Source organism: Andrographis paniculata, unplaced genomic scaffold, assembly GCF_009805555.1.
Source record: "Andrographis paniculata isolate CXL003 unplaced genomic scaffold, ASM980555v1 Contig55END, whole genome shotgun sequence".
NCBI lineage: Eukaryota > Viridiplantae > Streptophyta > Magnoliopsida > Lamiales > Acanthaceae > Andrographis > Andrographis paniculata.
The window spans coordinates 1378660-1403534 of NW_026137590.1; the positions used below are offsets into that span (position 1 = coordinate 1378660).

The 24875-nt window shown below is 34.6% G+C and overlaps 5 protein-coding genes across 6 annotated transcripts; 2 read left to right on the forward strand and 3 right to left on the reverse strand.

The window, feature by feature from the left end:
• The first annotated feature begins 7469 nt into the window (after positions 1–7469).
• Positions 7470–8320, forward strand: LOC127256360 (dehydration-responsive element-binding protein 1D-like). Its single transcript, XM_051282336.1, has one exon. The coding sequence runs from the start codon at positions 7617–7619 to the stop codon at positions 8238–8240; it is 624 nt and encodes a 207-aa protein (XP_051138293.1). The 5' UTR covers positions 7470–7616; the 3' UTR covers positions 8241–8320.
• A 1963-nt stretch (positions 8321–10283) lies between these two features.
• On the reverse strand, positions 10284–13672 carry LOC127256244 (uncharacterized). The gene is made up of 5 exons (XM_051282147.1): positions 13389–13672; positions 12156–12417; positions 11882–12078; positions 11588–11775; positions 10284–10782 (listed from the first exon to the last, which is right to left on the reverse strand). The coding sequence occupies exons 1-5, from the start codon at positions 13481–13483 to the stop codon at positions 10496–10498; spliced, it is 1029 nt and encodes a 342-aa protein (XP_051138104.1). The 5' UTR covers positions 13484–13672; the 3' UTR covers positions 10284–10495.
• A 152-nt stretch (positions 13673–13824) lies between these two features.
• LOC127256243 (ABC transporter B family member 28) lies at positions 13825–18105 on the forward strand. 2 transcript variants are annotated; one of them, XM_051282145.1, is made up of 17 exons: positions 13826–14328; positions 14912–15099; positions 15252–15275; positions 15356–15457; positions 15640–15730; positions 15805–15905; positions 15975–16025; positions 16110–16238; positions 16310–16372; positions 16437–16716; positions 16796–16944; positions 17023–17112; positions 17174–17308; positions 17380–17436; positions 17515–17571; positions 17647–17908; positions 18000–18105. In XM_051282145.1, exons 1-16 carry the CDS (start codon positions 13968–13970, stop codon positions 17881–17883), a joined length of 2115 nt encoding a protein of 704 aa, XP_051138102.1. In that variant the 5' UTR covers positions 13826–13967; the 3' UTR covers positions 17884–17908; positions 18000–18105. The 2 variants fall into 2 exon arrangements, with proteins under 2 accessions (XP_051138101.1, XP_051138102.1); XM_051282144.1 differs by lacking the exon at positions 18000–18105 and having other exon boundaries at positions 13825–14328; positions 17647–17903.
• On the reverse strand, positions 17910–18870 carry LOC127256245 (uncharacterized). The gene is made up of 2 exons (XM_051282148.1): positions 18382–18870; positions 17910–18305 (listed from the first exon to the last, which is right to left on the reverse strand). Exons 1-2 carry the CDS (start codon positions 18868–18870, stop codon positions 18033–18035), a joined length of 762 nt encoding a protein of 253 aa, XP_051138105.1. The 3' UTR covers positions 17910–18032.
• Positions 18871–19532: 662 nt separating this feature from the next.
• LOC127256355 (sorbitol dehydrogenase) lies at positions 19533–22496 on the reverse strand. The gene is made up of 6 exons (XM_051282331.1): positions 22271–22496; positions 22086–22153; positions 21578–21814; positions 20484–20774; positions 20210–20397; positions 19533–19906 (listed from the first exon to the last, which is right to left on the reverse strand). Exons 1-6 carry the CDS (start codon positions 22380–22382, stop codon positions 19714–19716), a joined length of 1089 nt encoding a protein of 362 aa, XP_051138288.1. The 5' UTR covers positions 22383–22496; the 3' UTR covers positions 19533–19713.
• Positions 22497–24875: the final 2379 nt, after the last annotated feature.

Genomic DNA, 24875 nt, shown 5'->3' on the forward strand with positions numbered 1-24875 from the left:
TTTGTCTTTTTACTATAAATCAATATAATACTAATATTCAAAAATCTACGTGCAAAAAGTAAACGTCACTCTTCTTATAGGACGGAAGTAGTATAATATTCCTTCCGTCTCACTTAAATTGTCTCATTTGTCTTAGGCACGGAGTTTTAGTTATTAATTACTAAGTAATTAAAAAGTGTACCGGTAAAAATAATTATGGTTTAACAAAAATAATTACAAATTAAAATTAAAATGATTAAATAATTTAATTTAAATAAAAAAAATCTAAATTAAAAATTTTAAAATGTTATTAAAATGTATAATAATAATTCTAAAAAAGAAAATGACAAATTCTATGTGACAGACCTAAATAGAAAAAGTGGACAAATTATATACAACAGAAGGAGTATTTTTTTTTAGTAAAAATAATTTTAAACTAAATATCAAAGTATTCATACATTTTATTTTTTATATTGCCTTTCAAGAATAAAATAGAAAAAAACATTACTTTATTACATTAATTATCTATAAAATACTTCATATTTCCGGCTCTAAGAGTTTCATTTACCTTTTGCGTCATTGTAGTTAATATTAAAAATATCCTTATATTTGCATAGTTTTTCTTATAAATGTTATTATATTAATATTACAAGACATTAATTGAAGTATTTTTGCAATTTTTTTTAATGTGTACTACATTTTGATATAATAATTAATATTCAAAAATCAACACGCAAAAAATAAATAAGATCCTTAGAGCCGGACGGAGATAGTATTAATTTACTTTCATATGCATACAAAAGTCAAATAAGAAGCTTATCAAATGATCAAGAATTACTCCCACCGTCCCTTCACAATGTATCCATTTTTTCATTTTGATCCGTCTCATAACAAAGTATTTATTTCTTTTTTTTTAAGTAACTGTACTATATACTTAACATTACAAATATCATTCCAAATTACAATATATTACATTAATATCATACAATACTAAAAGGGTAATTTAGTTTTTTTACATTTATTTCTATTATATTTCAATATAATACAAATATTTTTAGAATTTTTATGTAAAAAGTAAATTGATGAATAGATATAGGACGGAGAGAGTATATTTTATCCTCTCACATAAACTTATTTTTTATACTCCCTCTGTCCTAATACAATAGTCTTGTTTACCATTTTTGTTCGTTTCAAAACAATAGTTTTATTTCCATAAATAATCATATCATCATAAAACTATCATTACTTTTTCATTTTATTACACAATTGTCACTACTTTTTACACTAATATACTCACAAGGACAAAAAAATATTTTATCATATTTTTTACCAACTATCAATATAATCTTTAAATTTCATACCAAATTCAATTAAAACTATATTTACGGACGAAGGAGTATTAATTATACAAATCTCTGTATCTTACCGTTAAAAAAATATATATAAATCAGATAAAAAAATTAAACAAACAAACCCATATACATCCAAAAACAGGGATTTGAAGATAATGCATTATTAGAGTGGGGCCCATCCAATTCAGCGGGATTATTCCACGTGGCGACGCGTGGGTGGGAGGGATGCTGGCAGTTAATTAACTGTCGGGGCACGTGCGTTCGCACGTGCGACGTGTATGTTAGTTGGGATATTCAGGACAAGGTATCATGGGCCCCACTTCCACTTTCGGACATAAATAAGATTTTGTGTTGGCCGATTCTTGGCTGAGCTGTTTGCATGCATGTTAATGAGCCGAGCCAAGCCAAGCCAAGCCAGCTCACCTAACCTATCCTTCTTTACACTTCTTTCCTTTATGTCCCTCACTTACTTGGTCTTCAAATTATATTTTAGTTATTTTGTTGCATATAATTTGATCATTTTTATTATTATTTTTTTTTTGTCAGTCTCACATAATTTATCTTTTTATTTCTTAAAAATATAATTATACATTTTAATTATATTTTAAATTTTAATTTTTTGTAATGTTAATTAAACTATTTAATTATCTTAATTTTAATTTATAATTATTTTTAATATATAATAATTATTTATACTAATACAATCTTTAATTACTTATTAATTATATTTTAACTAAATTTTCGTATCTACAGTAATTAATTATTATTATTTGTTGGAGGAAACTCATCATCATCAATAATAATAATAAAAACAATGTTAATTTATAGATGAATCATATTTCATGAGCATATGCTAAAATTAATGGTAGTATATATTGTATAAATTATTATTGTTATATACTGTCAATTTATTTATTATTTTTATATTATATTAATATAAATTTTATATTACTTTCCCAATCTCATATAATTTTTGTTCATATTTTTTATTTTTGTCCATCTCACATAATTTATACTTTCATTTTTTGGAAAATTGATTATATACTGTAATCATATTTTAAAATTTAAATTTTTTTAATCTTAATTAAACTATTTAGTTATCTTAATCTTAATCTATAATTATTTTTACTATATAATAGTAATTATTTTTATTAATATACTTCTTAATTACTTACTAATTATATTTTACCTAAATTTTCGTATCTACAGTAATAAACCCATATTATCTAGGACGCACTACAAGAAATTATCAATTTTGTAACGAAGTTTTTTCGTTACTAAATTCATTTTTTCCGTTACTAATGATATTAGAGACGGAATTAGAGATGAAATTACGTTAGCTACGTGAACTTTAGTAACGAAATTCCGTTACAAATATACTATTTTCTTGTAGTGACGGAGGAAGTATTAAATAATAGTTTATGTGTTTGTCTAATATTGGGTGTGTCGGTACCACCATAACTGTAATCCTTGGGTTATTATGTACACTAGTTGATGTTCTTTTGTTAATAAACTATTATTCAGCATTGTACTGTCAATACCTAAAATATAATTCTAAAATAAGTAAAGTATAGTCTCGTAAGAGATGGTCTGGTAGTATGGGGTAGACTCGTGACTGTAAAGTCATGAATTTAAACTTTCGATACTTTCAGATCTTATTTATCATATATGATTCACATATATGAACTGACAAAACATGTAGTAATTCATACAACATATATTATAATTAAACTTAACACATGATGTCTATAAAAATAATACATTTTTAAAATATAAATTGATAATACATATTGTATTCATTCAAGATATTGATATTATATAAAAATAACACACTTTTAGGCATTGATCAAGAAGTAGACTTTCGATATTTGCAAATTAATTTAGGTGCTTCCATGCTCTTTTTGTAAATCTTAGGGCATTTTATTTGTGAGTTTTGTTTTGTTTTTATTATTATTATTTTTTTCTTTTGTTGGTTTTAAAGGATTTATGATCAAGATCTAATATTCGTTGAGAGATTCATACAAAAGAAAATTAGTACTCCCTCCGTCTTAGATAAAATGAGCATGTTACCGTAGATACGAGAATTTAGGTAAAGTATAATTAGTAAGTAATTCAAAAGTATATTAGTAAAAATAATTATTATTTAGTAAAAATCATTATAGATTAAGATTAAGATAACTAAATAGTTTAATTACGATTAAAATTATAAAATTTTAATTTTACAATATAATTAAAGTGTATAATCAATTTTTCAAAAAAGAAAATGACAAATTATGTGGGACGGACGAAAATAAAAAATAGGAACAAATTTCATGAGACGGAGGGAGTATATTTTTTCACTAAAAAATAAAATATGAATATCCATTTTTATGAAAAAAAAAAAAAGAAAAAAAAAGTCATCAATTTGAATGAAACAGTGATTATTAATAAAATTAGGGACTGTTGAGATATGAAGCTTGATTATATTCTAAAATGTAGGGATATGATTTGGATATTATATTCTAGATTTAGAGATATTATTGGCATAGACTTAGCCTATAAATATCAATGTATTCTCACTTTAACATGTATCTACGTACTTTATAGTAAAATTTGTGGCTTGGCAACGCCTCCAGACGTAGATCATTGTGATCGAACTGAGTTACCAAATTTTTGTGTTCTTTTATCTTTGTTGTTTCATCTTAATTTTCTGAAATTTTCGTAACAAGTGGTATAAGAGTCTGGTTCGTTGGTAGGGCAGATTGAGAGGAATCAGACATTGGGTCGTTGTGGGAATTCCTTGTGACCTGTGGAGGTGCCTTGTGTCGAAAGTCTCATGGCGGTGTTGGGTTGGTCCCGACTGGTAGGTCAGGCCCGCCCTTTGTGATAGGCGGTGCAAGGTTGGCAGGGAAGGATAAGGGTTTCGCGGGGGAGATATCCGATGTGCTCTCATATCAAGTGAACCTTAGGTTTGTTTGTGGGAGTCAAGATGGATGAAGTCGAGTAAAAGAAGATCGACAGGAAGACGATGAGTGCGGTTCGACTAACCCTTTGGGAGAATGTCTCGACTGAATTTAGATCTGAGGCAAAGTAAAAGGGTGAAGATCAAGAATGGTCAAAGTTGAAGCCGGAGAACACGGACAAGGAAGATGCAAGTCAGGTGGTATATTGAAACTGCAAGGGGCACTTGAAACGACAGTGCAGAGCGCTGGAAAAGGATCAGGGTTCGGCAATCACAGCGGATGAGATATCCAATGCGCTGATTCTGAGCGTCAGCAGTCCAATGGAGTCATGAATTTTTGTCTCAGCAGTGTCATTCCACTCATGCAGTGATTCGGGAATAATAGAATCTTATACCACAGGTAATTTTGCTGTTGTCTATCTTGCAGATGATGAGACACTGAAGATTGTAGGTAAATGAATGATTCGAATCAAAACACCGAATGACGGGGAGTGGAGAATGAATGACGTGAGCCATGTCCCGGGTCTGAAACGAAATCTGATTTCCATGGGACAATTGGATGAGGTAGGTTACTCGACAGTTTTTTAAACTAAGTCGTGGAAGTTAACCCAAGAATCCATTGTGGTGGCCCATGGGAGAAGTGATGGAACTCTCTACATGACGAAACACATGCAAGACGGAATCAGTTCCATTGCCATAAATAATGACACAAATTTATGGTGTTCTCGTCTCGGATACATGAGCGAGAAGGGGATAGGGGAGCTCAGTTCTAAGGGAAGATTGTCAAGTCTTAAGTCCGTCGATATTGGAATATGCGAGGACTGTATCTTTGGGAAGCAACAAAAAGTGGTGTTCTCAAATGGTGGGAGAGATCTGAGAAAGGAAAAGTTGGAGTTGGCTCATACGGATCTGTGGGAACCAGCTTTTGTATCGACCCTTTGAGGCTTACAGTACTACACCACGGTCATTGACGACATTATAAGGGAGATATGAGTATATTTCCTTAAGCGTAAATATGGTGCTTTTGATACCTTTAGGAGGTGGAAAACACACCCAATGGGAGTAGTGAACTGATTTATGAGCAATCTTGGAAGACAACCTAAGGTGGTGATACAACCTCAATTCATCTAAGGTCGTATTCAATCTCAAATGGCTTCGATTAGTGAAGAAAGAGGCTTGGCGCTGTCATTGCCGATGAAGTAAAATGTTGAAATGGAAGATGCAATCAGTCTTCGAGTGGAAGATTGTTGAGATATGAAACCTGATTATATCCTAAAATCTAGGGATATGATTTGTATATTATATTCTAAATTTTAGAGATATGATTAGGATATTATTGGCATAGAATTAGCCTATAAATATCAATGTATTCTCACTTTAACATGTGCGTACTTTATAGTAAGATTCTTGTTTGGCAGCGCCCCCAGACGTAGATCATCGTGATCGAATTGAGTTACCAAATTCTTATATTTTTTGGTCCTTGATCGTCTCATCTTGATTTCCTGAAATTTTCGGGACTTTAATAGTTCTGCCCCTAATCCTAATCTTGAGCTCATGATTATTATTTTCAATTATTTTTAATTTAATATGAACTGTATGGATATGCATTTTTCTATCTTTATGAAAAGTTGCTCGTTTTTAGATTAGAGACCTTGAACACTACTATCAACTTTGGAACATTTTGAGTTTTATTTGGTGGAAATTTGACGAGTAAATAAATGAGTTTCTTGTATATGTTCAACCTATTCGTGCATTTCTATTGCATTTATTCAGAAAATATTTTAAGATATCAAATTTAAATTAAATAAAAATTTAGATTACACGAGTATTTTACTTGAAACTTTAACCTTATAGGAATATGCGTAATTACATAATTTATCTACAATCCAATCAAATATCGTATTTTAAACCCAAATTAAATTATTTATATTGTATTTTATATAAAATATTATTCCAACTGAAATTTTGATTGTTCTCAATTTCAAACCCAAATTTGAACAATAAAGAACACAATGGAATGTATTTGTTTTATGAGATTTTGGAGGATTTCTATAATGTTTTGTTTTGTGAAATAATTTGAATGAATATTTTTTATATGAAGTACGAAGAATTGCGTAGAAAATATAAAAATAATAAATGTGTATATTATATTAATATTTTTAAAAAAACATATAAAATAGAAAATTGAAAGAATACATAATTCTTTTATTTTTTATTTAAATAAAAAGTTTTAAAAATATATATGTACTTATTTTTCATATTGTATACTTTTTCTGTCCCAAACTAATGTATCCATTAAATTTATAAATTTTATAGTAGATTAAAAAAATAATATTTTATATTTTAATTGATAAGTACAAATGTATATAATTGTTTTGATAATTTTTTTTTTTTTTCGGTTGTCCTTTATATATACATATATGTAATGTCATATTTATAATTTATATAAAAGTTAAGCGCAATGTGTTCTTCTTCTTCTTTTGTAAATAATTTTAAAGAAATATTATTTTATGTAAAATATAAAAAATTGTGAAAATAATATAAAAATAAATATGTAATATATTAATTTTTTAAAAAAATGTGTGGTTAAAAAAACAAAAGGAACACATAGAGTGTATCTGTTTCTTTAGATTTGATTTTAAAGTTATGTTTTGTATAATAAAAATTAAATTTGAATAACTATTTGATTTGATATAAATAAATATTAATAATTTAATATTTTGAATTTAATCGGGTTTTAGTATAATACTTCTTCTATTTTAATTGAATGTAATTTTTTCAATTTTGATTGTCCAACTTAAAAATATCAATTTTTTATTATCATAATAATTTTTATTTTTATTCGAGGATAAGATAAAAAAAAAAAAAAACACTAAATATAAAAAAAAAAAAAAAACACGAAAAAAAAAAAAAGAAAATTGGAATCGAAGTGGAACCTTCTTAGTGACAAAACGGAGCAATACATTGAACTATCACTGACTACAATTTCTGACACAATATATACATAGTTCCATCTCTATCAGTCAAAATCGATTAGAATCAGTCAACCCTGACACGTGTCGAAATCCTAACCGCCTCACAGCTGGGCGCCACTCATCCGTCCGTCCGTCGTTTTCGAACCATACCCAGAATCGAGCTGGCAATTAGCTTATCATCCTTTCCGTGTCTTTAGTACATAACATTTTGCGTCCCATTCCCTCATTAATTTCCAACTATACATACATACATACATATATATATATATACACTTCAATTCCCCCCATCGGAGACACCGCCGGAATTCCTCGCCGGAAAATTTTCAAACTTACAATTTCACCGATCCGATCGACGATTCAATTTCGATAATGCAGATGTTCAGGAGATTCTATTCGGACCCGTTTCCGGCGGCGGCGCAGTGGCGGCCGACGGCGGAGGAGGAGGCGGCGGGGAACTTCTCCGACGAGGAGGTGATTCTGGCGGAGAATAATCCGAAGAAGAAGGCGGGGAGGAAGAAATTCCGGGAGACGCGCCACCCGGTCTACCGCGGCGTGCGGCGGCGGAATTCCGGCAAGTGGGTTTGCGAGGTGAGGGAGCCGAACAAGAAGTCGAGGATTTGGCTGGGGACTTTTCCGACCGTCGAGATGGCGGCGCGTGCGCACGACGTGGCGGCGATTGCGCTACGGGGGAAGTCGGCGTGTCTTAATTTTGCCGACTCGGCTTGGCGGCTTCCCGCGCCGGCTTCGTTGGATCCGAAGGACATTCGGAAGGCGGCGGCGGAGGCGGCCGAGGTTTTCCGGCCTCCTTCGGCGGCGGCGGCTGCGGCGGAGGCGGCGGCGGAGAATGAGGGGGGGTTTGTGGATGAGGAGGCGGTTTTTGGGATGCACGGGTTGATTGATGACATGGCGGAGGGGATGATGCTGCCGCCGCCGCAGTACGAGGATGACGTGGAGTTTGATGCTGACGTGTCGTTGTGGAGTTATTCGCTTTAATTTAGAAGGGAAGAAGTTTTTGCTATTTTAGTGTGTTTAGGTATATGTCCGTACTTTAATTGGTTTTTCTAGCTTGTACGGGTGGGGTGGGGTGGGGGGTTGGGGTGGTGTCTATATATATACAGATATATATATATATAGATATGTATGTATGTATTTGTGTTAGTGTGCCGAAAAAGGGGTACGTCCCACGGCCATGAAGATTTTCCAGTTCTATTTATTAAAGTTTAGATCTGGTTTTTTACTAATAATCAAATTTTTCTTCAAAGTAATCTTATTTTTCATTTAATACTATATTTTAAAATATCGAAGGTGGTAAATAGTATGAGTAAAAAACTTATTTGCTCTTGTAAGTGTATTAGTGTAAAAAGTAGTAGTATTTGTGTAATAATAATAAAAAAATAGGGATAATTTTATGATCATATAAGTATTTATGAAAATGAGACTATTGTTTTGGAACGGACAAAACTGATAAACAAAACTATTATATTAGGACGGAGGGAGTATAATATATTGATGTTGAAACAATATGTGATGTTATATATTTTTTCTATTCTACTTTAAAATATCTTTTTTATTTTTTATAATAAATTAAATAATAATAATATTTTATTAATAGTGAAAGTACATTGAAGATTTTAATATTTGTTTTTTGATTTTATGAATAATTTTAAAAATAAAAAATTATGACTATTTTATGTATAATTGATTTAATATGTAATGGTATTTTTAGAATTTAAGTAAAAATTAATAATATTTTAATATTAGTGTACAGTTACTATGTGATATGTAGGTTGAAGTTAATACTGATATATGTTGCGTGAACTATTATAATTTGATGTTAATTATTATGTTGTATTAAATTATTAGGGTAAACTGTTTTTTAGTCTCGTAACGGACCATTTATAATTTTAGTCTCATAAGTGGAGTCTGCCGCAAACTAGTTTCATAAGTAAAAACTTTTCGTTGTTTTAGTCCTCCGGCGCCGGAGAGACCCGCGTGGCTCTCCGGAAGCCACGTGTCCGTGAGGTCAGCGGTCAGCGACACTTGGCGGACACGTGGATTTTATTTTTTTATTTTTTTTTTAATTGGACCAAATAAAAAAATTAAAAAGACAAATAAAATTTAAAATAATTTTTTAAAAAATTAAAAAGACAAATAAAATTTAAAATAATTTTTTAAAAAAATAAAAAAAAAATCTAGGTGTCCGCCAAGTGTCACTAACTTGGCGGACATGTGGCCTCTGGCGAGCTACGCGGGCTTCTCCGGCGCTAAAGGACTAAAACGGCAAAAAATTTTCACTTATGGGACTACTTTGCGACAGACTCTAATTAAAATAACAAGGGGTCCAGTTAAAAAAAAAAAAAAACAGCTTACGCTATATTTAATATTATTATGAGTTTATTTGTTTAGTATTTTAATTTTAATTTTTTTTATTTTATATTTTATAAATAATAGTAGTATTTTATATTTAATGTAAAAAAGTATTGTGCAAACAAATCCTATATCTAATTATTTACACACACTCAATTTACCAAACCTTCTATTTTAGTGGATTGAAAATTGAATTTGTGTTGAAAATAATTTGAAAAATTGATAATTTTAGCTTTGGATAAGATAAGAGATATTGTAAAATATCCCCTTTCCGAGTCAGTTTTTTCTAGCATTTTTTTTTTCTCACTAAAAAATATTTATTTCTTCAAAATAATCACATTGAAATCAAAATATCACTAACTTCTTTCTCTCTATGTTTCTTTGAAAAATTAATACATAATGCTCCCTACGCCCATGACAATTTTTTTTAGTCTGTCCGATAACAGAATATTTATTTCTTTTTTTTAGTAACTGTACTATCTATTTAACATTACAAATAACTTGTAATTTACAATATATTACACAAATATCATTACCTAGTAAAATTATTTTATTCATTTTTACTTTATTTCTACTATATTCCAATATAATATTAATATTTCTAAAACTGATATGAAATATAAATCGTACATAATCAGAAAGACTCGTAAAGTGGAACTCCACGGAAGGAGTACTAAAACAAAAACATACCTAATAACTTAACAAGATTTTTACATTCATTTTGCTATGAAAAAACAAAATTTCAAATTCAAGAAAAACATACCGTTAGACATCATCCCAAATCCGCAGAGCATTGAACATAACAACATCCTCGAAAATCTTCGACAATCGAACATCGACGATATTCGAGTTAAACCTGTGGCGATACAACAAGTAAAGACTTACTTGGCCTTCTTGACGAGAACCGAGGTTCTGAAAACACAGTCGTCTCTAACGAAGCTCCACCAGAGGTAGGTGAGGGGGATAGTCGTGGCGTGCCAGAGAGCATGAGCATCAACAAATCCCCAATATGGAGGAAAATCGTATATCTCTAATAGCATCGCTAGCAAGCCCCCGAATAAGACGACCCATACCTTGAAACGGGCGGGGTGACGAGTGACGCCGGCCCATATTGCCCATATCGAAATCTGGATTAATCCCATCGCGACGCACACTTTCATGTTTAAACCTGCCATATGCGCATACAAATATCGACCAAGTACCGATCAAGTAAGTAGATTTTGAGGGAAAAGTATAGTAGACTCCTAGAGGCCTTGATACAAGAACAAAAGTTAGACTGCGTTCTTTTGTAGATTTCTCACGAGAATTTTACTAACGATTTTATGTTTTTCCTAAAAAGAATATCACATCAAGCAACTAATATTATTTTTTATATTATACTAAAAATTAATTTTACATTTCAAATATTATATTAATATTTATTTATATCAGATTAAATAACTATTTATAATTTTAAGGATACAATTGTCCATCCACCCATCTATTATACTATAGAGATATAAAATACTAACATATGTACAAAAAGTAAATGGATAGATTCATACAGGACGGAGTATCCAATAAATACACATAACAATAAAAATTAATAAAAACACAAAAAACATCATTCTTTATAATATTTTCATGATTTCACCTAAGAGTATGTTTCTATAAGGCCCAATTTCGGCCTCGCACTATTCATCGAAAATTCTCATCCAATAGCATCAGATCAACGCCTATATATATATATATATCCCGCCAAACACTTCTACTTCAATTTTTTTACTCTACACAAACTTCAAACCAAAATCCAAACCTTAAAAGAAACTCAAAGCCACATCAACTAATCTTAATGCAAATGTGAAAAGAAGAGAACTAATTTGCAAAGAACATTTAAGTCGCAACGGCAATCCTAGCACCGAACTAGACGAAAAGTATCGAAGTTGCATGCACAAGATTTACACGGTAACTAAATGAGAGCGCAGCGAACTTACCATAGTCGAGCTGATAGAAGTTCAAATATAAAATATGCGTCGCCACAAAAGCTAATAGGGGAGCCGCAACCATGACCCTGGCTGCCTCAAGTCTCACATTGAAAGCTCGAAGAATAGACAAAATGAGGGAATATCCGAGTAACGCCACAGCGGATGAGTAATCTAGCTTCTCGGTAAGATCAACATCCCTGCATACATAGTTTCAAAATGTATCGAGATCAAAACAATTATATACATATATAAATATATATATTTTATACGAGAATTCTATATAAAGCAAGTAACGATGCAGACCGACTATGGAAAACTGCGCTCCAAATCCAGGCGTTCATGGCGAAGACTGCATATATGTTCCACAGACCAGTGTACTCGTAATATGTCCTCTTGTTTGGCCTAAACGGCAGCTTGTAATTTACTAGGATGTAGAAGGATACCCATCCGTGAAAATGTACGGCAAGATTGAGCGCAGAAAGAGCAACCGAAGCAGGTTCCTGGCGACAAGACGAAAAGCAATTTAATAATCATTTTCATTTCACTGTTCGCCACTCGAATAAACTCTGTTTCTCACCTGGATCCCGTAAATACGCTTGAATGGCCATTTCCCATGGTATTTTACCGGCTGATAGCCAAGTTTCTGTCTTTCTTCTTCTCTAGAGACCATACAGTGGTAGCGGCAGTCACTCCGGCAGTCCCATTGTTTCCACTGCCTGTAAAGCGGCTCCTGCAAATACCAGGGGCCGTCTGTCGGGATTCCATCAGAGGAAAAGTTGCAGTGTTGGAAACACTTGTCCCCTACGCATCCACTCTTTTCACATTGCTCGACACAAGCCCTGGAATTAGAATCGATTTTTAGAGGTTAAGAGAGCCGGGAGGTGTTGGATCTGCAGTCAGATGTCGGTAAAGTTCATGTGTATAGTATACTCGACTGTCTTCACTTTAAAGAAACATTATTCAGAAGTTAAGAGGCATAATCAACCATAAAAAGTATGACTACTACAGAACAATGAGCAGAATTTCAGTACCAGAATGCATGATATTTCAGTACAGGTTCATTCCAAGATGGAACACTTAGAAAAGGCTTAAGTTCCTCGGAAAAATGCTCGCTCTACTCTTATATGCTAATCAGCTAATTTTCCAAATAGAATGGTAAACTATATGCAAAATCTGACTTCCACTCTGCTCGACAGATGCCATTGAAGAACTCCGACTAATCTTAACTTCTTTAACCCCAAAGTTCAGCTTCAAATCATTATTCGCGTTTTCGATCTACAATTGTGATGTAAGAACTAAGCACACAAGTTTCAATTACAAATCGAATTCCCAAAACTAGAATCTGCTATCAGTTAACTTACTTTCACATTAAGCAGTTCTTTTTCATAGTTTCAAATCACAATGCACTCAAAGAAGCACTGAAGATTCCCAAATTCATCAAGCACCACATAATTAATTTCCTTAAGATCACTACATCCAAAAACTTGAATCAAGAACACTGCTGAGTGTAGATTTCTGGAGTTAAGTATTGAAGAACCTTATTCATACACTAGTTTCCATGGACGACAATGAAAGCTCCATACTAAGATACAAATTCACCTTCTCAAATCTCATCTACTTCAACACAGTTCAGAATAAATTGCTAAATAGAGCAATGATTACTTCAGCTCTACTTCCCAACGACTCGAAACAAAACACACGCCCAGCAATTACCCAAATTCCCAATCCGAACCGCCCCAAATCAACCAGATTCCAAATAACCATAACCAAACTCACAAATTTCAGCTGAAGAGCAATTCAAAAAGCTCACCTGTACACCGGATCAGCATCCCCAGGGCTCGCGTCAAGCAATCCAATTAAGAACAGTACGGCCGCCACAAACACAAGAATACACCGCTGCGCCATTGGAGATATCGCTGAACTCAGAAACCGAAAGAAGAACACGGATAGCAGCAACGGCGGCGGCGGCGGAGCTTCTCCGATCACGGATCAATTGTAGAAATACGATCTTCCCAATTCATGGATTTCCCGAATCCCTGCCCTCCAAGAAATTCGCAAGAACAAAGATTTAGGCAAATGGGAATCTAGAAGAAGGGCTGTAATTAATTACCATCAGTTAATTATTTTTATATTTACCATTAATAGAAGTCGCATTTTTAAAAATACACAAATAAGTAGAAGTCGCATTTTTAAAATACAAACAAAAAAAAGCTAAGAATCGCGTTCTGGAAATTGCAGAGAATTGCAGGAACCTGAAAAGGACGATGCATAAATATCATCAATGGCGAATTCCCTTCAAACACGTACGTATCGATAATTTACTGCTAAATTTTCGCTAAATCTGACCAATGCCTGAAGGAGTTTGGGCAGCGAACTCCAACCCCCAATAATGGCTGCCATTCCCTTCGCTGCTCCCGCGCGATTCTCCTCCACCCCAAAAGCCCTAACACATTTCAAATCCGCCAAATTGAAGTGTAAGATCGCGAATCGTTCGAATTTCCAGAGGATTTCTTTCCGACTCAGCAGTACCAAGGCCAACGCGTACGTGTCGGGGCCTGCTTTCGACGCGATAGTGAGCGAGGATGCTCCGAAAATCGACGGCGCGGAGATTGTGGAGCTGGAGCCGCTGGACGTGATTAGCTGGGGCTTGCTGTGGAGACTAATTTCGAGACATAAATTGAGAGTGTTGGCCTCTGTTCTTACCCTCGTTGGCTGCACTTCTTGCACTCTCGCCATGCCTATCTATTCTGGTATTCTCCAGATTCGTTTCTGTTGTTCAATTTACATTTGGTTAACCTGTGTTGTTGCCATTGCACATTTCTGGTTAATATTTTGGTTGGAATCATTGTTTATACGTACATACGTATATATAAATCTATAATATGTATATATGTTTGGAATTGGAGATAGATGAATGAGTATGAAAGTTCTGTCACTGAAATCTGCAATCAGAAGAAATATGAGGAATTGTCGAAGATGGATAGTTTTCAAACTGCAGATAAGCTTTGTTGATGATTAAAGATCCTTAGATGTCTTCGATTCAAAAATTGTATTGTCTGTGTTGTAATACTCTGTTTAGGACATAAATTCCTGCGTGGATTTCTTTCTTTGGTTGTATTTCTAAAGATCCTTAGATGTCTTCGATTCGTAAATTGTATTGTCTGTGTTGTAATACTCTGTTTACAACATAAATTCCGGGGATTGATTTCTTTCTTTGGTTGTATTTGTTTCTGTTTATTCTCATTTTATTGGAGTTTTCCTAACACAATCATTGATTGCTGAAAATTTTGAAGATGGTTTTAGTTAAGAACCCCATTGCTGTTGTTGGTTCAGGGAGGTTTTTCGAAGTGCTTATCGGGGCAAGACCGGAAGCGATCTGGCAATTGCTGAGTAAAGTGGGGATTCTCTATTCATTGGAGCCCATTTTCACGATCATCTTCGTCGTAAACATGAATGGCATATGGGAGAAGGTTATGTCGAGCTTAAGAGCTCAAATATTTCAGCGAGTTTTGATTCAGAAGGTGCGATCGGTGTTAGGATTGTCGGTTGAAATCTAAAGTTTATTAGAAGTCCATTCGAATTGGGAATTTTGGGATGAATCTAGAACTATACTTAGTGTCGATCAAATCTCAAAGAATGATTCTGATTACTGTCGTTGTTGTGTGTTTCGCAGGTGGAATTTTTTGACAGGTATAAGGTATTTCTTTTCTTAAAACATTGTAGTTCGAAGAACTTGTGTAGATTAGTTATAAAACGGTTTTGATGTGATTCTTGTAGGTTGGCGAGCTAACGGCGCTGATAACAACCGATTTGGGATCGCTGAAGAACATTGTCAGTGAGAATATATCGAGAGACCGTGGCTTACGAGCAATTTCCGAGGCAAGCTATTCTACACTAAGCAAATGTGAGCTTTATGTTAACAAAAGAAGTAGTAAAGTTCTCACCCGATTGTTGATGTCGCAAAACCCGATTAGTTTCTTGCCATATCTCAGAAAGATCGATCATTTGCTCGAGTTTTACATTTTGATCGATTGAAAATGATTGTATCGATCTTTTTGCAGGTCGTCGGGACGCTGTGCTTGCTTTTCGCTCTTTCTGCGCAGCTTGCGCCGGTTTTGGGGCTTCTCATGCTTTCAGTGTCGGTACTCGTTGGTAAGCGTGGTTCATCTTCGATCAGAATTTAACGTTCATCACGCCGTGCGCGACTTATATATGATTTTTCGTAGCTATCTATAAAAGAACGACGGTGACTGCCTTTAAAGCTCACGGATCTGCTCAAGCCTCGATCGCTGATTGTGTTACCGAAACTTTCGCTGCGATACGTACTGTAAGCACACGGTCTCTTTCTACACGTATCGATCGATTCGTTGTCCCGTTAATTACGACCGTCTTGCAGGTTCGATCATTCGGGGGAGAGAAACGACAAATGTCACTCTTCGGTAGACAGGTAGAGCAACTGCTACACATGCTAGTATCGAGATTTTACACTTTATGTAGCTTTGTTATACGTGTTCTTGATCGAGTCTTTCAGGTTCTTGAGTACGAGAATAGTGGCGTAACGCTCGGTGTATTCAAGTCCATCAACGAATCCGTCACGAGGATTGCCGTTTACGTTTCTTTGATGGCGCTGTATTGCCTCGGAGGAAGCAAAGTGAAAGCGGTAAGAGTTTCGAGATTCTTATACGTGATATAACCTCGACGCTGAATCGTTGCCATTAATTCATCGTGCAGGGCGAGCTCGCAGTAGGAACCATGGTTTCTTTCATCGGATACACTTTCACATTGACCTTCGCCGTAAGTACGATCTTTCTTCGAATCGAATTTTCACGAGCATTAAGGAATCGACGATTTTGTTCAGGTTCAAGGGGTTGTGAACACGTTCGGGGATCTTCGCGGAGCCTTCGCTGCTACCGAAAGAATCAATTCCATTTTAGCCGGTGCCGAAATTGACGAAGCATTGGCTCATGCTCTCGAAAAAGACTTGAAGCGGAGAAGAATTCCCGATCGAAATCTCGACGATCTTTTGGTCAATGGCTCCAACGGGAACTCGCAAAACCGCGGCACGGGTTATATGTCTTCGTTAAAATCCGCCAGCGATGTTCGCAGCCTCGCGCAGTCGGGTGATATTCGCCTCGAAGGTACTCCCGTCGTCGTAATAATGCGTCCTTTATCGGTATAACTACAGCCCTTTTCGACATGTTCAATTTTTGATTGCAGACGTTCATTTCGCGTATCCGTTAAGGCCCGATATCGAAGTCTTGCAAGGTCTCGACCTGACTTTAAAATGCGGAACCGTTACCGCTCTCGTTGGCTCGAGCGGTGCGGGCAAGAGCACGGTTGTGCAGCTTTTAGCTCGTTTCTACGAGGTTATACTCGATCCTCCGATTTTAATCGTAAATATTGTTCCTCGATGAAATGACGGCAGAACGACTTCTGCCTTGCAGCCAACGAAGGGTCGAATTACAGTCGCGGGAGAGGATTTACGATCGTTCGATAAGAGCGAATGGGCGAGAGTCGTATCCATTGTCAATCAGGTATTATATCTGTCGATCGAAGTTTTCATCGATTTCTCGACTGAATGGTAAACTGCCACAGGAGCCTGTTTTGTTCTCGGTTTCGGTTGGAGAAAACATCGCCTACGGCCTCCCCGATGAGTTCGTTTCGAGAGATGCTGTGATCGAAGCGGCGAAAGCAGCGAATGCACACGAATTCGTAATCGGATTGCCACAGGTGAGGCAGCTGCCGTATTTTCATCAAAGACTCCGCCTTTTCGAGACTTACGATTACGTGATCTCTTGCAGGGGTACGACACTTTAGTCGGCGAGCGCGGAGGTTTGTTAAGCGGAGGACAGAAGCAGGTTCGATCGATCGACTCGGTTGAATTCCCGATTCTTTAAAAACCTCTCAGCTCTAATCCTGTCTTGTGTTTTTTTCAGAGAATCGCGATCGCGAGGGCGCTGCTGAAGAATGCTCCGATCTTGATTCTCGATGAGGTAAGAACATTACATCGAACGTTTCGGAGGATGTGGATGCAAGAATTTTAAGTTCGATTATACGATTTTTCGCAGGCGACAAGTGCTTTGGACACGGTGAGTGAACGTCTCGTCCAGGACGCACTCAATCGATTAATGACGGGAAGAACGACGTTGGTGATCGCTCATCGATTGAGTACTGTTCAGAACGCCGATCAAATCGCACTCTGCTCGGAAGGGAAGGTTTCGGAGCTCGGGACGCACTCGGAGCTGTTGGAGAAGAAGGGTTCGTACGCTTCTCTCGTTGGGACTCAACGACTCGCGTTCGAGTGAGGATTTCTACGATCACTATGTAAGAGTAAGAACTCAAAACGCTTTACTTTCCTTTTCCATATTTAAACCTCCGAAAGATCGAGGAAGGAAAACGAACGATACGAGAATTATTACAGAGATTAACATCGTAGTAATCAAGCGGGCGGCGACTACGCGTCCGAAAACGCGATCACAGCGTTCAAAACGGCAAGGCACTCGGTAGGAAGGCCGAGGAACGTGTCCATGAAAACGTCGTCGATTGGGTCGACCGTTGCGATCCCGACGAGTCTACAAGACCCGTCTTTTTGCATCCTCTCCCCTTTCCCGCCTCTCATCTTTCCCCTTGACTCTTCCGTCGTAAGAACTGTGTCGACGAGCATCGGCGGAGCTTTGTAAACGGTCCCGACAGAAAACCAAAACTCGGCCTTGAAATTCAGCTCGATCTGCAAGAAAGACGACGGGTTATTATTAGCATCAACGAAATGGGTGTGTATTCGTGAAGAAATATCGTCGACAAACCTCCCCCGATTCTCGGTCGATCGTTCCGTAGAGGGCCTCGGGGACGATGTCGATTCGGAGGAATGGCGGCAACGGCAGGCCCAAGAATCGAGCGGTGTTGAATGACATTGGCGGGATGTAGAGGCGCTGGGCGTCGAACATGACGGAGAGTTGGGTGGTGCCGTTTTTGTCGTCGATTCGATCAACGGCCGACGTTTTCGTTGTGGATGATGACCCGAGACCCGAACCGGACCCGGATTCGGCATTGTAGTCGAAATCGGGGAAGATTGAAATGCCAAGTTTGCAAGATTTGCGGGTCTTGAAGGTGACATTGTAGGATGATGATGATGATGCAGTTGAGGTGGTTGTTGTACGGACAGTAGAAGTGGAAGGGAAGAAGTTAGGATGTAATAATGGCAAAGGACGACATGGGAATAATGAAGAAGAAGAAGAAGAAGGTTTTGGATTTATGGTTTTGTAGAGAAGATGTTGGGGTTTCAGACAACCCATTTTTAGATAATGAAAATAAATAAATAATACCTAGAAGAAGAAGAAGGGCTTCAATGGTGGATATGAATATATATGTATGTATATGTGTATATGTCTGTGTGGTGTATGTTGTGTTAGGAGTATGGAGTTCGATAAGACAATTTCAGACCACGTCTCAACCCAAACCTTGAAAAGAAATAAAAATGTATAAAAATAATAAATCATATCTAAGGTTAATAGGCTGGTTGTAATTTATAGATTTCATTTTTTATTTTTTATTTTTCAAAGAAAGTTTTAAAAAATTTATAGATTTCCTTTTTTTTTGTCAAAGAAAGTTTTAAAATAATAGAATGGGTATGTTGGATAAATGTATTTTTTTATATTAAGTATAAAAAATTAAATCAATAATATAAAAATAATAATATTTTGTGATGAATTATTGACGTTGGTTAATAAAATATATATATTTTATGTAATGTGAATATGTATATATTATATTTTTGCATTATTTATAAAAACTTGTATAGTATGAATTTTCTTGCTAGACTAATTTTCCAAAAATTTATCTAGTACTTATTCGAAGCGCAGCTATGGCCAAAACGAAGAAAATATTTAAATAAAATTCAAATAAACAGTTGAGATGGCAGCCAAACAAACTCTTTAACTAAAATACCCAAAGAGCATATGGAATTAGTGTCCATCGTATAAATAAATCCCAATTTTGGCATGTAAGTAGTCTCATCCCATGATTTCTCCTTATTACAATCATCCAATTTACATTACAAAGGATGTCATATTTGGTGTGGGAACCAAAATACGATAATAATCCACGCAACACATATACTGAATTCCCGATAATAACTACTAAAGATTGAACATGACCTTGATGGCATTGCCGCCGCCGGCGCTCGTTTCGAACGCCGCTTCGACTTCTTCCTGCGAAAATCCGAACCGGTGAGTGATCAACGGCTTCACGTCGATCTTACCGCTCGTCAGAAACTCCAGGCACAACGGCCACGTGTTCTTGTACCGGAATATGCCTACGATGTCGACCTCCCTGAGATTCAAATCGACATTTTCTGAACATCACTCACTCGTGCATCCAAACGAGAAAGAACATGGATCAGCTGCTGATCCGATTAAGTCAGCATGATATTGATTTGATCAAATCAGTATATATTTATACATATTTTAGCATATTTATAATATATATTATATTATAACTCATCATATGCTATCTTATAACCCAATATATATTGACCCGATCAAATCAACATTATGTTGAATTGGCTGGATTAGCGCAGGATCTGCAGCCAACGAAAAGATCAAAATTGTAAAATCACCACCGTCGAATTTTTACCTTATAGAAGCGGCTGTGAGGGGGACCGTCATCTCGTTGTGGCCCATCCCGACAAGACAAACTTTCCCACCCGAAGAAGTCGCCAACAGCGCCGTCGACATCGTTTTCGTAAATCCCGCGCAGTCGAAACATATGTGGATGTCACCCCCCATGGCCTCCTTGATCCGTTCGACTTCTGCAGCCGTGTCCTGTTTTTAAAATGTTGATAGGGAATCATGGCTGTAAAAATGGCGGATTCTAGAAAGTCAAATGTGACGAAAGAAAATGGACTTACATTTTCACTAGTCGAAACTTTGACAGTCTCGTCGGCTCCAAGCTTCTTGGCAACTGAGAGACGGGCATCGTCTACATCCACAATCACAATTTTAGGGGATCCGAAAGCGCGGGCAGAAAGCAATGTCACGAGTCCTATGGGTCCCGCGCCCATAACCAACACATTTGTCTCCGGGCCAACGTTGGCACGGCGACAGGCGTGAACCCCGACGCTCAATGGCTCGCACATAGCTCCCTCCTCCAAACTCACGTTATCGGGAAGTTTGAAACATAAATCTGCAGGATGCACAATCTGCAATAAAATCGGCACTTGGTTACTACGATTGTTATTCACATTATTCTTACAATGTTATTCTGATGTCTTCATTACAATCGGCACAAAGAAATGTCACAAGCACAGATCATCAAACTAATAAGTCGGTAATTTAAGTGACTGTTTACTACAATTGGTACATTACCAATAATTCAATATATGCTATTCAATTGTGGATAAAGTGTAAATTTGTCGCAGAAGTCAATAAATATGGAAATTTCACAAATTACGCCCGGCTGAAGAGAATACTGAGCTCAGTCATGCCTAAAGTCGATTGTGTGTAAGAAATGAATCAACTGCAAGTCAGTACTTAGATGTATTTAGCTACAATATCAAGATTTTCATCTCAATCGAAAAAAGAAGAAAGGAGCCATACGGATTCGGAAGAGGAATCAAAACAGAACAACCGATATGCAATTCTTTCAGCAAGAAAAACACAAGTAACTCGGAAATTCTTTATTCTTCTCCATACTTGAATTCATCTCCTACAATTTGTTCCTCGAGACTTCAAATTGCCTAACTCTTCTTTCTAGTCCAAGAATAATTTAGGAATTAGACGTTCAACGAATTTGTGAGATTAGACTATTAAACCCGAGCAGAGTGTTCTTCATTGCTGCTTTAATCTTATTTCAAGAGTTAAAAGCTAAATCAATCAACTTCATCCATAATTGTGTTATCCTTCGATCTAAGCAGTAATTTAAACACCGAATTCTATCTTACCATTCACAATGCATGATCTACACAACTCCGCAAAAGTAAAATCAAGCAAGTATCAAATAAACCTGATTTGCAAGAGAACCATGGTATGGAGGAGTGGCAAAGAACTGCATCTCAGGACACAGATTATATCTGCCTTCCTTGCAGAGATTACATCTCCAACAACTAATTCCCGGCTCGATTGCGACACGGTCGCCGGGAACTAGATGCTTCACTTCACCCCCAACTTCCTCAACAACACCAGCACATTCATGCCCAATCACCATAGGCTCCTTCACAATGAAATCTGCAATCCTCATGTACTGAAAAAACATGATCAAAACCATCAACAATCATTTTGGCAGACAAGTTACAATTGAATACGCTATCAATTTCAAAGGCTTCTGAATCCTTAAATCCATTTCAATGGCAGACAGGTAACAACTGAATACGCTATCAATTTCAAAGGCTTCTGAATCCCTAAATCAATTTCAAAAAATCAGCAACAGTTGAATTTCAACAGATTCACAACGCCGAGCTGCAATCGACTCGACGAGGAATCATAACCCTAATCCAATTTCAGGTTTTAATTACCTTGAGGTAGTGCACATCACTTCCGCAAATTCCAACCGCTTTCATTCGAATCCTCGCATCATGAGGACCTAGAGATCAACAGCAACTGAGTCAACGATTCAATTCTAATTTCTGAACAAACAAAATTGAAATACTCAAATCAATACGAATCATCAATAATACTCAAGTATTGAGTAACAATTCACCAAGAGGAGGAAGCTTAAACGGCAGGATTTTGAGATTGTTGACTCCGAGAAGCCAAGCCGCCATGTTTTCTTCCTCCCCAGCGTCTCCATGAGACATCCCGCCCTTCCCCATTGCCTTCAGTGATCAAAAACTGATCTTCGTCTTCTTCAGTCCCCACAAGAGCAGATATAGAAAGGTTCTTCAGATAAGGATGAACGAGCAAACCGCAAATGCACAGAGTGGATAAAGAGACTCCCTCAAATCACACATAATTTAAAATAAAATAAAATTTCACTAATTGCATCCTAAATTTTGTGACACGTTCAAATAACTAAAGGATATTTTTAAAAATTATATTTATTAAAGAAAATATTTAATATAAATATTAGTAGTAAAATAGAATTAAATTTAATATAAATAAATTAATATGAAAATAAATATATTACTTCCTCCGACTGAAAAGTATAGTCTTATTGTATTGGACATTGAATTTAAAAAATATTGATATTATATGGGTAGTCGGTAAAAAATAAGAATAAATGATTTTTTTGTCCGTGTAAGTATATTAGTGTAAAAAGTAGTGACAATTGTGTAATAATAATAAAAAAATATTGATAATTTTATAGTGATATATTTATTTATGCTGAGACTATTGTTTTGGGACGGACAAAAATGATAAACAAAACTATTGTATTGGAACGGATGAAGTATACTTTATTTTTTCATAAAATTAATATTTTATATAAAATATTCTCTCCGTTCCAATAAAGTTGTCTTGTTTTCTATTCCTGTCCATCTCAAAATAATTGTCTTGTTTTCTTATTTAGTAATTGTGGTCCCCACTTTATAATAAAATTATTCTTACTTTTTCAAATTACCCTAATTATTATTCTAACGTACTTTTTAAAATCATTCAAAAGTTAGGGTATTTTAATCTTTTACCTTCTGCTTTATACACACTTCCAATTAAATACTATTATTGCTTAATTATCGTGTCTACTCCCAATAAGACATTATTTTTGGGACGGATGGAGTATTATTTTTTATATTACGAACAATTTAAAAAACTATTTAAGGTTACATACATAGATATTTATATAATATTTTGAATTTAAATTATTTTTAATTTAATAGTTCTTGTCTCCTAAAACAATAGTCTCAATTCATAACCAACTCTTCCACCTTTTTACAAAATTATCTCTATATTTTTACAATAATTATAAGTATGGATATTTTGGTTTCTTATAAATACTTTTACACTCACTATCAATATAATACTATTATTCATTACCTCTCATGTTCATCCAAAATATTTTTATTATTTCAAAACGGATGAAGTATAAAAAATAAAAAATAAATATTTGATTTGACCTTTTAAAAAAAATTATAAATAGTGAAAGACTTGTAAGAAATATTTCTTAATAATAATACTCCATCCGTCTTAATACAATATTTATCATTTTTATCCCTCTTAAAACAATAATATCATTTTCATAAATAATTATATCATTATAAAACTATCGTTACTTTTTCATTATTATTACATAATTGTCACTACATTTTACACTAATACACTCACAATGGCAAAAAAAAGTCTTTTACCCGTACATATTATCCACTATCAATATAATATTAATATTTTTTAAATCTTATTTCAAATACAACTCAAACTATAATTTTGAGACGAAGGGAATACTTTTTTATTATTATTATTATCATGATTTAAATTAAATTTAATATTCAAACACAAGCAAAACAAGCCCTATGGGTGGGTGGGTATACATGACACTTAACCCAACATTAATGTTTCTAAATTCTAACTCAACTTCCATTCTTGGTCAACCATAAATAATCACATTTCCACCCTTTTATTACCAATACCACTTAAACAAAATCAATATTTTATTTTATTTTATTTAAAAAAATATTAAATCAAAATTTTTCATTTTTAGGACGATAGTTACCACAATTAAACATAGTGTTGAAATGCGATATAAAAATAAATAACATATTATTTATCTTAATATAATATAAATAAAATAATTATTTTTTTCATCATAAAAAATATATTCACTGCAACGTATTTATGAGTATAAACAACATAATATATATAGTATTACAAAAATATACAGTATCTATTTATTGATAAAAAGAATTGCGAGGTAACAAAAAAAATGTAAAAAATATATTTTGCCTTATCCAAATAAATTTGAAAGTTTACAAATAAAAGCAATAAATTTAAATAAACCAACACAAATTTTAATAATTTACTAATTGATACTCCCTCCGTCGCACATATTTTGGACGCTATAATATATATAGTGTAAAAGATACAGAAATTTAGGTAAAATATGATTAATAAGTAATTAAAAAGTATATTAGTAAAAATAATTATTGTTTGATCAAAATAATTATAGATTAAGATTAAAATAATTAAAATAAAAAAATTATAAATTATAATATTTAAAATATAATTAAAGTGTATAATTATTTTTTCAAAAAAAAAAATGACAAGTTATATGGAACAAAAAATAATATAAAATAGGAATAAATTATATGGGATAGAGAAAGTACAACAAAAAGATACAACTAACATCTAATAGATTTTAATTTAAATAAATCTAA